Here is a 14,491-nt window from a genome sequence, read left to right as displayed (position 1 = left end):
ACAATCTTTCTATATCTAAACACATCTCCTTGAGACTGTCCAAAGTGGAAGTCGACATGCAGAACTACAAGGTATGTCATATAATACAGTAAAGTCATAAATGATTGCAAAGAATTTGAACACAAAGACTTGGCCATCAATATCACATCTAAGAGTGTCATAGTCGTGGGTATAGCACTGGACATTTCAATGACTCCCATAGGCCATAGCTCAAGTTATCCTGGGCAAGTGTGCTCTTGAAGCTTTGGCACCAAGAACTATCCCACACAAGTGGAACAATCTTGGGTTGCCTACATCAGTTACAAAGAAGTGTTAAATATGCTGAGGGAGCTGTCTGCATAAAAAAGCAAAACCAAAAGAGTCGCTCATCTGTGATATGCACAATGATTGCAAATTGGTGTCCACCTCTTTGTTACTCCATCAAGAAAAGAAGTACACACCTTGATGAGACATCTGTGAAAAACTCAAACATTTCTACTCTTATACAGAACTACTAGATCCAAACGCCCTGACACACTTTGTCATAATTTATAGCGTGGTCTTCAATGAAGTGATAGGAAAGCTTATTTGCATATTAAGAGTAATATAATCACACACACACGCAAATAGGAATTACTAGAAGCACAGACATGCAATAATAATGTTGTCATCATGCTTAGTAACTCACACTGCAAACTCTCGTGACTTACCGATGAGTCCTAAGCAGCCGTATAAGGGGTCTAACAACTAGTGACATTTCACCAGCTGGAGCAGCGTGAAAGTAAAGTTGAGCCACACTCATGACCACCTACAAGCATAAAGAAAATGACATTCTCAACAACACACTGTTCACACATCTACGTACTGCAGTGTTTCTGCTTTGAAGAAGTGGCTTTGTTGATTGAAGGAGAAGACGATGGTCAGGATCCATCACATATGGTTTTTTCCTCTTTGTTTCACTATCCTGTTTTGCTGTTTCATCTTTATCTTTAATATCACTACCAGAACTGCCTTCATTTTCGGAGCTGTAAAACTTTTCCTCACCAAGTTCTTGCCCCTGAACATTGATGACTCAAAACAAAGACATCCATGTATCTCGACTTGCTACTATTCAAAACTACCTCCACATTTGGGTTTGCAAACTGAGAGTGAGCATATCTAGTTAACATGCTGATGATGGCCACTTGACCCCAATCTTCTACATCAACAAGAAGGTTGCACAGCTTGCGATAGTTCTTGTGAATTAAATCTATCCTTTCAGGACACACTTCTTCAAATGCGACCACAGCACTACCAGCAACAAGCTGAAACAAAAACAGCACACTTAACAAGATACACTTACGATTCTCTAAGATATAACATCTGCTACTTTCTATTGTACAGACCAAAATAAAATTACTGCATTTCGTCAAATAAAAGCCACAGCTTCTATGGCCTTAAGACTGCAGAACCATATGGCCTTTATTCGAGTGCATCTTCTATTTACTGACGATGTCAGTGAACTTGGAAGATCAAACTTGCACTCAGCAGTCAAACAAATCACTTTAACTGTCTTTTATATCATAAACATACGTACCATTACTTCTGTTTCACACTACTTACTCATCACGGCTGTGCACATGGAAATTACAGCTGGTATTGCAAAAGTGCAGTGCAACAGCTGTCGACACATGAACATCACATCGTTTATTGTGGCTTCTATTCAAAGGCAGCTTCTGTTTTGCTCAGGATCGACTTCTTTGGAAGCATGCGTGAGGCAAACGTTTCTTTAGACTACCCGTATACAGGCTCACCACAAGATGTCTCAAAGTGTGAAATGGTACCAGTACTGTAAGTGTTGTTCTCTTGAAAAGGTGTCAGACCTACAGCATGACACTCCTAAAGCAGGGACAGAGAGCCATTAAAAATAAACGCCATCCTCGAATAACACAGCCTTGTTTAAATGCTGCAGTTGAAGCCATAGCTAAAAATAAGTGCCGCGAGTTTAATCGAAGAAATACAGTAATACGTCTTTACATTGCAAGTTTGAGCCTTCACAATAGAGATGGTCAATTCCAGCAACAAGCAAAACTGTCATCAAACAGCAAACTACAATTGATTTCTTCGTCTTTGCATCTACATCTATAACCATTTTGTACCCTGAGAGCAAATTTCTCATCTTAAAACACCTGTACTGAGTCTATGAAAAGTATATCTTACAAAAATACAACAACCTTAACTAAGGGATCTCTAATGTCAGTAAGCAGACTGTTGTACTTTAGTTTTGAGTCATCAGAAGAGTTCATGTTGAGATTGGGGCAGTGACATAGCTGGCTAAGGCATAAATGTAGCCATTCTTGCTGGTTGAGAACGGAGATGACATTATCCATAAACAAACGTCTTAGTAAGGTGGAAATGCAATCAAACAGTCACAATGTCCCTGTCACACAAGGGTCTGTTCGTCAAGATTTATATGAGTTGTTCCTTGATTAGTGCAACTCATATGATGGCTTATCTGACTTATGTGTTGCAGAAAATAAAGCCCTAGCTTTCCTGGCGACGTGCTTTAGGCTTTTTGCATCTCTTCTTCTGTCCTCCTCTGCTGGAATCATTGACTAATTGCTGATCTTGACATGTGCCACCTGCTATTGAAGACACTAGGCTTTGACATATGAGTACCCCTTAACTTCTACAAAGACGATTCTTTGCCTAGTTGTGATGGTATCTCCATTGTAATCAGTGACAACCCTCTCAGTGTCTTTGGCTACACTGATCGGGTAGCAGACCAGCCCTCGACAGGCAAACCTTTCCATATTGAAAACAAGTCAGGTTAGGATCCAGTTAGGACAGGTAGATCAGCACACTTCTTCACCAGTCTCTTGACTGCGTATGTGAAATACGAGATTGTTTGAACCTATTCAAAGACTGGTGACAAGTGTACGCCATTTGGCTTTATCAGTATCAAAATGTTCAAATGTGTCTGGATTAATGGAGCAAGGTTTAAGACTGTTCTTTAGTTAGTCTTTGAATCGTAGATATGGATGGCCCTGGCAATGCTTTCAATGTCCTAGTTTGGTGGAATAGTAGCTGCTTTGGTATTCTGTCGCCAGGCATACATATGACATGTCCAGTCCAGCAGAGCTGACATTTTATATATATATATATATATATATATATATATATATATATATATATATATATATAAAGGAGAGGTGTCTGTCTGTCTGCCTGTCTTCCACATGGATAAACATTCATTGGAGTACATTAAGACCACCTGATGGCATCTTTTTGTGGCTTGGTAATTGATCGAATATAAATACTCTTGTCTTGTTTGGATATTTTGACTCAAATACTAAGATAGCCGTCTCAACTTGTTTAAGTAGATGGAATATTTTGACTCAAATACTAAGATGGCCGTCTCAACTTGTGTAAGTAGATGGCCATTTTTGAAATATCCGTCTTTGCCAGCACCTGGTTCGAACATAACTATAGCTAATGTAGGTTCATTGCTGCTGTCTTCTACACGGTCATTTACTTGAAGGCAACCATCTTCTGGGACAAAGTCACTGATCATAATTGATGACCCTGGTGACTTAGGTGTTATTGCTGTGGTAGCATCACTGCCCCAGTGCCAACCTTCATCTACGTTAGCGAAGTATGTAAACTCATCGTGATATAGACATATTGCTTGAAGTTTTTGTCAATCTCTTGGAGGGTGGTCAAATACTACTCTCGATGGTCAACTACGTCTCCTCTTTCATGCCCATCAAAGTACACTCCCTTGTTGTTTTCATTGTTCGGAAACCCAGTTTCAGTAGCCATCTTCTGGCAGTGTCCTCTGAAACAATGTTAGTTTGTAAATAAGATGGCTTTGGAAGGAGTTGTTCATTTAGAAATTGGTGGAAATCCCTTGCCTTCATGTTTGGGTGACCTCTTGGACAGGCATGGTTGTGTACCCAGGCTTTTCCTTCCATCTGCAGGTCTGGTCTGTTTTCTAATAACCATGATCGAGTTGGATTTCGAGACAGCACAGCTACATGTAGAAGGACCTTGTCTTCTTTCGGTTTGTCTACTTCGCTGTCTGAACTGATTTCCTCACAATGTTCTACTGCTTTGACAAGTCGGCGTCTGACAACTTCTGGATTTAGATGCAAGTAGTCAGCTGTAAAAGTTCGTTGCTTTATGGTCCATCTCATTTTTAGACCAGAGTGGACAAGACACAGAGACAGCACGATCTTATCTCTAAGTGACATTTCAGGCTGCCATTAAAAGTCAGTTCATCTAGAACATCACTATACTTCTTCCTCTCATTGGCAAGAGATACGACTGCCTAAGATGGTAATTCTGGCTCTTGAATGGATTGCCCCTTAGATTTAGCTCCAGGTACCAAATTTCCACGGGCTTTCCAAGGACTGCAGATTGACTTGCTATGGATGTAGAAGCAGACAGGAAAGTTGTTCGATGTCGATGTCTTTCTAATACAAAATCTCTAGTAATTGGTATCTTTCTGATCTGTTACAATTGTCTAGTTCTACCGTTTTTAGCTAGTACTTGACTTAGATCTTCGTTTACCGAATGCGTCGTAGTATAATTCAGTAATATGACAGAGTAAATGCCACTTCTGATGCACATGCTCAAGAGCTCCGCTTTTGGGGTTGGAAACGACACCGTTTCTGGCGTCTGCATTCGTGCGTTGTCATCGAATACGGTTTGTAAGCTGGATCTATTAACATTGGGAACTACCGAGGCAATCAGTAGCCTTTGACGTTGCTTCTTCAACCACATAGCAACCGCCCTGTTCAAAAATCAATATAAAACAGAAACAATAACTTTGTTTTCTTGAAACAGACACACAGTTTCAAATATCTAAGATATATCCTTCTGTCTGCTAGCCTTTTGTCCTTTTAAAGTTAGTTAACTGTCTAAAAATGAGTGATGTAACATCCACTTTTGGTACAATGTGCACTGTAGCAAGGAGAATGTTTTTGATTTGGCCTGAAAACGCCTCAGGTTGAAGATGCCTCTGCTGATTCGACATTGCACTTCGACTCGTCTTTCAACATCCTTGAAAGTATCATTCAGAATGACAGAGAAAAGTATGCCAAACAGGATAGAAGCTACTACACATCCCTGCTAAGCACCATTGGTAACCAGTGTGTGAAATAGTCTTTGACTGACCACCGAACATCATGTCCTGGCAATTTAGAATTTGCCGGACATTAAACGTTTGGTCAGACATTCCAATCATGAAAAATACTGCCTACCACTTAAAATTAATTATATATATATATACGTATATATATATACACACACACTGTATTACATACATTTTGCCGGGTCCAGTGGATAACTGATTGAGAGGAAAGACCTCACAGCACTTCAAGGAGTGTATAGCAATGACACGTGTGAGCAAGCGTGTGCATGTACACCTAGCCCACCATGTCTTCTTCCAACATCTGAGCCCACCACACTAAAAGGTATTTAAGCACAAGAAAAAAGTGGGTTGGGTGGAGGCGTATGTTTCCCCATTCATATAGTTTCGGACCATATGATTACTGTAGTGGATTCATGACAATCTTGGGTTGCCTCAGTGATTCGAGGTTGGCACATGTACACAGCGTCCATGTATTTCTGTGCTGCCAAACCAAATCTCTTGGGATACACTGCACAAACAGGTCAATAAAAACACTTGCCACTGCAGCTATAGCTCGAGGATGGTTTCATGGCTATGTCACTTTGATGTTGCCTCTGATAAAAGAATCATGTCACTAGCTAATAAAACTACAACGGTAAATTAACCCACTTGATAAACTACTAAAAAAGTCTGACTAGTGGCCATGCTCATTGTTTGAGCTAGCAATGAAGAAACAAACTTTCATCGCTTTCTCTGACAGACTCCGCCCTGGCTACAAATCAGGCCAATCCACATATATTCTGCATGCCCGTTCAGTTCTTCAACTGTCATACCCAGTCAGTTTTGGAAACGTCCTCTTCGTCTGCATATGCGCCATACCTATAGACGTGAAAACTGCAATCGTTCCAAGAACACTACGCTACGATAGTGGCAGTCTATGTATAGTTCAGTGACTTCATGCTATCCTGTCAACCTAATTGTCTTCAGGTTCTTATAACCGCTACAGAAAAGGTTGCACGCAAGTATCGCTGAGTTTCCTATCTTTGCCGTGTTCAACGGCGCGTGGTTGTGTCCACTGCATTGGTTGTGCAACAGAGCTGTATACATATCTCTGGTTACACAACCCTTGGAGCCCCAGCATGTCTATGTTGGATTGTAGTGACTAAGTCCATAAAGTACAGTACTGTTCGGGGTTTGAAAAACCTACGAAATGTTGGTCGCCAAAGCAATTCTTATTATGCCACGCCCCTCAATAAATATATGTGGGGCCACGCCTAGTTGTGATGCTCAGAAGTTATTAGTCAAACAGTCTCTTTATTAGGCTTATTATAGCTACTTACTTTTGTTACACTCATCCTAGTAGTAGTTCAATCGTATGATGCGGCAATGTAACTATATGCAGGCACAGAAGGCACTTCATTCTCTAGATTAATATCTACCAAAAGTAACACTAGACAAATAGATTGTGAAGCAGCTGCTAGGAGAGAAGCCAGACTCCATTGACACCTTGTCAGCGCATTCCTTGCAGCAACTGATGTAATAGACTTTGTTAAGCATGAGCTCAAGAACAGTGTGGAGCCATAGTTCTTGATGGCAATTCTTGTGCCCCGCAAAAAGAAAGAACATAGCCCGATAGAAGGAGTTTCCATCTGTGGCTACAGCTACTGGAAGCAGATTTGCAGAAGCATCGGCTGGTATCAGATCCCTAGCCAGCAGATCTAGTTGGCACCAAGACAAGAAACTAGTAGCTGGCTTCCAAGAATATTGGTATTCACCAATCTCGGCTAGAATTGCTCTGGCTTCAACTTCTGTTGCACATTTCAAGTTTCGTAAGTGAGTGTGCGGTTTCTTTAATTAATTAATTACCTAAGTGTTTCCCAAGTGCAAGTAAGTGTCATTCCTTGTGCACGTGCTTCAGTGCATTATGATTGCTCTGTGCTGGAACACGGGTGAACAGTTTACGTTCGTGTAGACGGCAAAGTTGAGGTTTTCGTGTACCCAGATTACGCCGTACTAGTTTTCAAGCTCATACTAAACTCAGAAATCTGGAAAGTCTACCATTGTCGCGGCTACGGCATGGTGACTTCCTAGGCTTGACTAGTCGCCATTCCTGTGACAGAGTTTGCAATTTGGCAACTTGGCAACCGGTTTTTCAAACCCTGATGTTGGATAATTATGTGTAAAAAATATTTTACATTGGACGGATATGAGAACTAACAAACAACATAGTATCGTGTAGCCAGACCCTACTGCCGGGTAGGAAGGGTCTGGTACACGATACCCCAAATTGCTCATTGGCTCCCAAAAAGTTGGGGAATCTCACTACCTTGATTATTGCAGACCCACTGAAGAACATGAGAAAGGGCGTGACACATTCACTGTTGTGTGTGATTGTCTACATTCGATAGCTAGTCAATAACCTTTGGCACAACCGTTCAGTCTCAGTGTTCTCCCCAGGCATCTCAAGACGTGGCAGCCCGCCATGCCTTGGCTAGATTTTACAAGGACACGCCCAATCCCGCCATCCCTTGGCTAATGCCGCCACGCCTTGACTTATGCCCGACACGCCTTGACTTATGCCTGTCATGCCTTACTATCTATGTGTTAGGCAAGAAAAAAATGGGAGACCAGTGGTTTGGGTTCTCGTCTAGACGAATAGAACACCTGTTGCTGTTGTGGAAAGTCCAAAAGCAACGTCATAGAGACCGCTATGTTCAAAATATACCTATGACGTTGTTTCGAATCCGATTCGACGTCATTTGATGGCGTATTCGCCCACGTTCCAATCCATATGTGAGTCACGCCCTTGCTATTGATGCGTTGAGAGAATACGAAGTTACAAGACAAAGTACATCAATGCGTCAAATTGTGTTGTTGAAGTGATAGCTCAATTTTCTGATCTTCTAGTGGCATTTTTGGCACCTACGGAAGCCGATCTGGGAGGCGTTACCCTACACAGGATGTAAGACAATGCTCTGATTACACACGCCAAAACGTGCTTGAACGGCATCGGCCCAAAGCCAAAGTTAGCAAAAGCATTGCTCAGGTTAGTGTAGACACGTTCGTAGTTTCAAAAATCTTGTAGATCTCAGCAAGCATGCCAATATGCTGCGCACGTCTCTAGCGTCGATGTCAGCATGGAAAATTGTCACCGACTGCTTAGCGAACTTGTCTACTAGTGCTACGTTACTAACGAAAGCTATTACAACCAATTTTGTGATTTGTATTGGCTTGGAGTAATTGGGAGGCGCAGGTTTCCGACATGCAGATTAGAAAGTAGCCCGGATAAAAAGCGGGGTTAATGATAGCTTGTTTGTGTTGTACTCTGTCAACGCATAGAATTGTTGTACAGCTAAAATTGTAGACCAAACACAAGCACCCTATGTTGCTCTAGCACTGCACCGCAAAGCCAGGAAACCCCACTCAGATGACCACGCCCACATTTGAACCAACCACGTCCACAAGTACATTTCCATTCAGCCACGCCTACACCGCCAAGCCTTGAGATATTTGGGGAGAACACTGAGCCTTGTTCGAAAAGAGCTACTTTTGTGTTATAGCATGTTAGTTTCTAAAGGCAGCAAAAGGAGTATCGTTCAATGCTTTCGACACTAGGCAATGTTGAAGTCTGCGTAAGCAGGGTTCAAATTTTGTAATTTTTGTTGGTTGTCTGAGTGGTCTGGTAGGCTCCCTCCTTCACTCGTCCACATATACTTTTACTCGTGCACATATACTTTTACTCGTCCACATGTACTCTTACTCGTTTACTTCAAATCTAGCACGCTTCCTTAGCTTCACCTGAATCAAGTTTACTTTTTATACAGACAGACAAGGATGGCAACCAGGTGTTAAATTCTAGATGAAGCTGACTAGGCACGGCAGCATGCCAGTCAAGGTGGTAACATCCAATCACGCTTAGAGGTGTCTCATGACACTGGCGAATAGATTAAGGCTAACATGATTACCTAGAAACATGGCTCAGCATGAAGTCAATCACCAAGCTGTAAGTCTGCAGTTACATCTGTCTTTTCATGTCAATCAGCCTTCTGAAAGTCCCTTCCCTTGTGTAGTTGTGCTTTCGTTTCTTAGTGGCATGCAATGTCACTCAGATCAATCTTGCAACATCATGGCTTCGCAACATCTTGTACGATTCCATAAAACTTGTATGTATGCAAACATCTGGGTCACGTGACTTAGCGAAAAAAACACGCCGAGATTCAATCATCTTTGTATAGCCTACCACACTTCGCATATTCTTGCTTTACAGGTACCTAACCTTAACTTTTACCAAAACTTTCTATATTCGCTAAACTTGAAAAACGACCCTTTTTCCAGTGAGCATGACATTCTGGGTCCGAAGGCAATCAGGACAGACGATCAGAGCTCCTTTAAATGTAATTACTTTGCATTAATTATATATTTGATATCAATATTCAACAGCTCTACATAAGTTAATAAGGAAAAAAGCACTAAAGTGCTACATCCTTGGTTGCTGTTCTGTTGCTCATTAGTTCTACACCAGCTAGACTGTAAATTTGTTTCTTAATTAGAGCTTAGCGCTCCTGTGTTGTGTTGTTGACATAGCAACGTGTGCGATTACAACACCTAGATAATCGACAACATCTGCTCTTGTAACGCTTTAGCATCTGCTCTAATACAAGTGTAAAAACATTTTGAAAAATGAGAAAGATGTAGGGTTGCCGTACAAAAAAGAATAGAAACAAGACTATGTAGGGTGTACTGTGACATCTTTTTTGGAATTCGCTCATACAGACTGAGCAATACATCATCCCTACATTGCACCATTTTCTAAATACTGTGTGTTTTATACTGCAGGGATAATGTATTGCCCAGTCTGTATGAGCGAATTCCAAAAAAGATGTCACAGCACACCCTACATAAGTCTTGTTTCTATTCCTTTTCAATGGCAACCCTACATCTTTCTCATTTTCCAGAGTGCGAAATAACAGTCAGACATCGAACATTTTCCGACTAATCTGAGCTCAAACGTCTCTTCTAACCCTAGCATAGACTATCTTCACTCAAAACCGCAGGATCTTTGTGAACAGGAAAAATGTTGCTGTCTGACAATGGATGAAATGTCAATTACCCCAGGGGTTGAGTTTGATACAAGTAGTGGTCAGGGGCAAAGACACACTGCCTGGTCATCTTATGCATGAGCGTGCCACGTGCTTTTAGGTTGGGTGGGTTAACATCATGGTGGAAGCAGACAATTGTTTACTACTTTACTGACAATTTTAATTTTGCCACTGTCCTCAAGCCATTGTATTGGAATTATATGGTGCATGGACCATAATTGCATGGTAATTAACATGGAAAGTAATTAGAAATTCAGAATTTAGTATAGCTATTAATATATTATAAGCCAAAAATAAAGAAACAACTGTAAAGGTGTCCCTGTGCCCCTGCGTGTGACTAATCTCAGTCTGGCTACGCTTGCAACATCTGGAAAAGCTTAGCCATGGAGGCAGTCCAAACTCCGAGGCAGCGCTTACCACAACAGATCTCAAAGTTTCACGAGTTTCACTTCCCACTGATGCCATCACTTAGTTTTCAAGTACCAAGGAAAGCAACGTGAGCTATTTCAAAACAACAAGTGCACTCTAACCCTATCTATCATCATCGGGAATATACAAAGCCACTGTTGAAACATACTCTACATAAGTCCCTTAAAATTAGGGAAAGTGTTGTTCATACCTATAGTAATAAGCTCCATTAACTTCAAGCTTTGTTGATGTTGGTACAATTTATACAAGAATTTTTACTACCGTTGACTAGACACATAATGTCGCCAATAATCCGGATTGTAGCAACTCTCTTTATATACGGCTCTGCACAAGAGGGGTGCCATGCCCAAACAATTGCACCATAAACAGTTTTAGTATTAAAGCGCCAGTAAGTGTGCAACAGCTGCATGCATTGTTCTGACAAGTGAACGACCACCAAGTTCAAACCCTAGTAGAACACACACTTGTCACTTGGCCCGCCAGAGTGATTACAATCCAACGCATTTATCTACTGTCGTTGCTTAAGGAAAATGGATTCTCTCTGCAAGGCGGAAAAGGTGCGAAATCTACGAAAAAAGTTGTTTATAGCATTTCCCGTCAGAGTGTGTCTGTTTCACAGCAGTAAGGCTAGTTGTATTTTTCCGACCGTAAGTTGTAGTCTGTCTAATGTCACAATGGCCACTGTCATTTCAGAGGCACCGAAGAGAGCAATTTAGTTGCTACAACAAGAACGTCGAAGGGAAATGACAAAGATGTAACACCAGGTATCCTGCATGTATATAGTATCGTTTTTTTGTCGAACTGAAGCAACGGCAGAATTGTAGAATTGAATTGGAATTAGATAATTTTGGAATAGTATCGGGGAGAGTGCTAGCACTCCCTAAGTAGGGGTGGCACTAGTAGTTACTATTAATTCTGATTTTCACTTTAGGATAGCATTTTTATATCATCTTGCGTGGCTGCAGAGGAGTCATGATCTTTGACTATCGCTTTGGCGCTAGAATGTTCAGATGATGTTGGGATGTTTTTTACTGTGAAAGATGACATGCCATTCGCCACGCCTTTCTCTGCGTGTGACCTAGAGTTGCTTATATGCATGCTTCGCCATTCCTCGAAGACTCTCACAGAATCTTCGCTTCTCCATTTATTCCGTACATTTTAGTATAGGTACTTGAAACAGTCGCCAATTTAGCCTACTCATAAAACCTGAGTGCCGATCAACTTGCCACTTCTAGGTGGGATCATTTTCGTCGTTGTCTGTGTGCACGTGCTTTGCCAGGATCTCTGCTTCCCTCACTGGATCTTCGTGTGGCTCACAGGATCTTCACTTTGCCGTTCTTTGTCTGCTACTTGAAATGCCCGTCTATTTACTCGCAAGATTTGAGTGCCGATCAAATTGTCAACAGTTTTGTTGGATTTTCCCTGTTCTCTGGGTGGGCCCGCAAACAGAATCTTCGCGTCTCTCACAAGATCTTCGTAGAAAAAGTGCACGTGCGTGTGATAGAGACTGTTCTTTCTAACTGGTAGAAGAGGAAGTGCGGATACGACTCCTGCTTGCGTGGGACGGAAACGCACATGCCAATTACCATATCATAATCAAATTAGCTTGCGTACTACTATATAATGTTAGCATTAACGAAACTTTACTTCTAAAGTAGCAGCATTAACGTAGCAGTCTAAGTATTCTCAAATATACTATGAGTTGTAACACTGTTTCTATAGAAAGGGCAAGAACAAGAATAATACAAAAATATTTATATAATAAATAAAAAACAAAGTAGGGATGGCTGCATACTTTAAAGGGGAACTCTCACCAAATACTAAAACTTGTTGAATTAAAGATACAAGGCCTAGTATCTTCCTGCAGAAAGCTTATGGTCCAGCCAGCCACAGAAGCAGAGCATGAGCAACGAGTTGTTCAGACGATTCCCCGTATGTAGCACAAAGTCTTACTCTTTGTCCTCGTTTGGAAGTAACTACTTTAGGTTTAACCGTACCAAGTGCTCCTAAAAATGCACCCAAAATGCAGCAAGACATGATCTATGAACTAATCTAAGAAGGGTCTCCTTTTGAGGCTCCATGGTTGTATTGACACAGTCGATACTTGCATGACAAGTTTGGGGTCCCAGTTTGCTTTAGTCAATAAATCACAACTTAAGAGTGCAATGGTATAGGTCTTCCTTGCTAACCAGCAATCAGAGTTACTCTCGTGCCACATACGAGTACTAAACACGCCCACTCAGATAATTTTAATGCTTTATTTCTTTGTTACAGTAAACGTCTGCAGCAGAGGAGGGTGATCAATAACGTGCGATAATGCCACTCCTATAGTTTGAAGTAGCAAACTTTGATCTTTGTAGGAACTTTCTAGTATGGTGCTGCATCTAGATATTGTCTAGACAATGGAACGTGTCCTCTTGTCCAACGAAATCGCCAGTGGAAGGACTCATACAATACTTTCATTGTCTGTTGGAATTTGTTCCATTTTTCTGTAGCTGCAAACGCTAACTCTTCTATACTCGACAGAAGAAAGGAATAACTATTGCTGATTGTAAGTGGAGCTTTAACCTATGACTTACCTATCGTTATTTGCATGTAGCGACCAAAATCGGTCTACATTTACAAGCTAGTGCACGCGCCTGCTAGTGTCTGATTGTTTGCATTACAAGTTCACCGAAAACGTACATGCGATCAGACATACTGGTGTAGCACTTCTACAGTGATTGAACCCCCTGTTGTCCGGATGCAAAAAGGAGGACGGCAGCAACGGGTGGCAGGATTCGAATCCATCAAAGCAACACATTGCTCACCATTTGCATTTAATGAGGCCTTATGAATACATGCTAGTCTTGTATCCACTACGAGAAAACAAGGGAGATTGTAATAGAATGATTTGCAGGCCCTCAAAACTACGACTACCGTCACTGCTGCATGCAATGAAGCAAACCACATGATCAAGTACGAGATTTCAACGTTGCTCATTGGTTGAAGACTAAACCGCCCTCAAAGTGTGTACTTTAGTAATCATCCTCCTTTGCGTCTGCAGTAAACAATTGCAAAGGGTTGTGCCATGAAGTGACAGCTTTCATCTGAGAGACTGTTGATTTGGTGAGAGTTCTCCTTTAAGCTTGAAGAAATAGAGGTCGAAACTTTCACAGACAATACTTTACATCTGAAACCAATCTCCCACAGTTAAGTCCATACTCTTCACTCATGTTTGCATTCAAGGTGGCTGCTTGGACAGGAGTGAAGTAGAAATTCAATTGTGGGAGATTGGTTTCAGATGTAAAGTATGAGTGCATGTACTTGTCTGCAAAAGTTTCCACCCCTATTTCTTCAAGCACTAGCTTAAAGTACACAGCCATCCCTACTTTGTTTTTGTTTATTACATAAATATTTTTTGAATATTTTATTTATATTATTAAATAGCAACGTACAAATTGTTGCCTTGACGACTGAGCTGTCGTGCCAAAGATCATTGAATAACTAGCAGATATCGTCAATCGCACTCAACATTCGATCTGTCACACCCCTTCTCATGCCTCTGCGACAATGGAAGTATGATGTGGTGTAAAGTCTGGCTGCGAACGAATGGTGGTCTAATACCTTGTTTATATAAGCAGGACCTACCAAGCCAACCCATGCCGGCTTGAACCAGAAAAAATAAACTACAGTAGCTCCCGTTTACATGGCAGAGTTCGATAAGGCAACCCATCTCAAATATAATTCATGGTTTGAAGTAACATTCACGTATGAGTATATGTGATACATCAAGACAAGCATGTCAAGCTTTCTTCTCTTTGGCATCACAAAAGTCAAACGAAGAGACTCTTAGAACATTATTGAAGGCCATTGCCCGTTTCACATAATT

The 14,491-nt window shown here is 41.3% G+C and overlaps 1 protein-coding gene across 1 annotated transcript; it reads right to left on the bottom strand.

The window, feature by feature from the left end:
• Positions 1-606: 606 nt before the first annotated feature.
• LOC134191791 (AP-3 complex subunit beta-2-like) lies at positions 607-4,211 on the bottom strand. The gene is made up of 4 exons (XM_062660414.1): positions 3,915-4,211; positions 1,101-1,283; positions 845-1,036; positions 607-787 (listed from the first exon to the last, which is right to left on the bottom strand). Exons 1-4 carry the CDS (start codon positions 4,209-4,211, stop codon positions 686-688), a joined length of 774 nt encoding a protein of 257 aa, XP_062516398.1. The 3' UTR covers positions 607-685.
• Positions 4,212-14,491: the final 10,280 nt, after the last annotated feature.

Source organism: Corticium candelabrum, chromosome 16 (genome assembly GCF_963422355.1).
Source record: "Corticium candelabrum chromosome 16, ooCorCand1.1, whole genome shotgun sequence".
NCBI lineage: Eukaryota > Metazoa > Porifera > Homoscleromorpha > Homosclerophorida > Plakinidae > Corticium > Corticium candelabrum.
Note: the sequence above shows the minus strand (reverse complement) of the source record. Positions and strands in the feature narration are given on the sequence as shown.

Bases quoted from the DNA above. Each gene is read 5' to 3' on its own strand.
- LOC134191791 (XM_062660414.1), bottom strand. From the start codon at position 4,211: ATGTCACTTAGAGATAAGATCGTGCTGTCTCTGTGTCTTGTCCACTCT. The intron at 1,284-3,914 runs GTACACAACCAT...TTTTTGTTTCAG, and splicing joins AGATGGAAGGAAAAGCCTGG to CTTGTTGCTGGTAGTGCTGT. The intron at 788-844 runs GTACGTAGATGT...TTATGCTTGTAG, and splicing joins TTCAAAGCAGAAACACTGCA to GTGGTCATGAGTGTGGCTCA.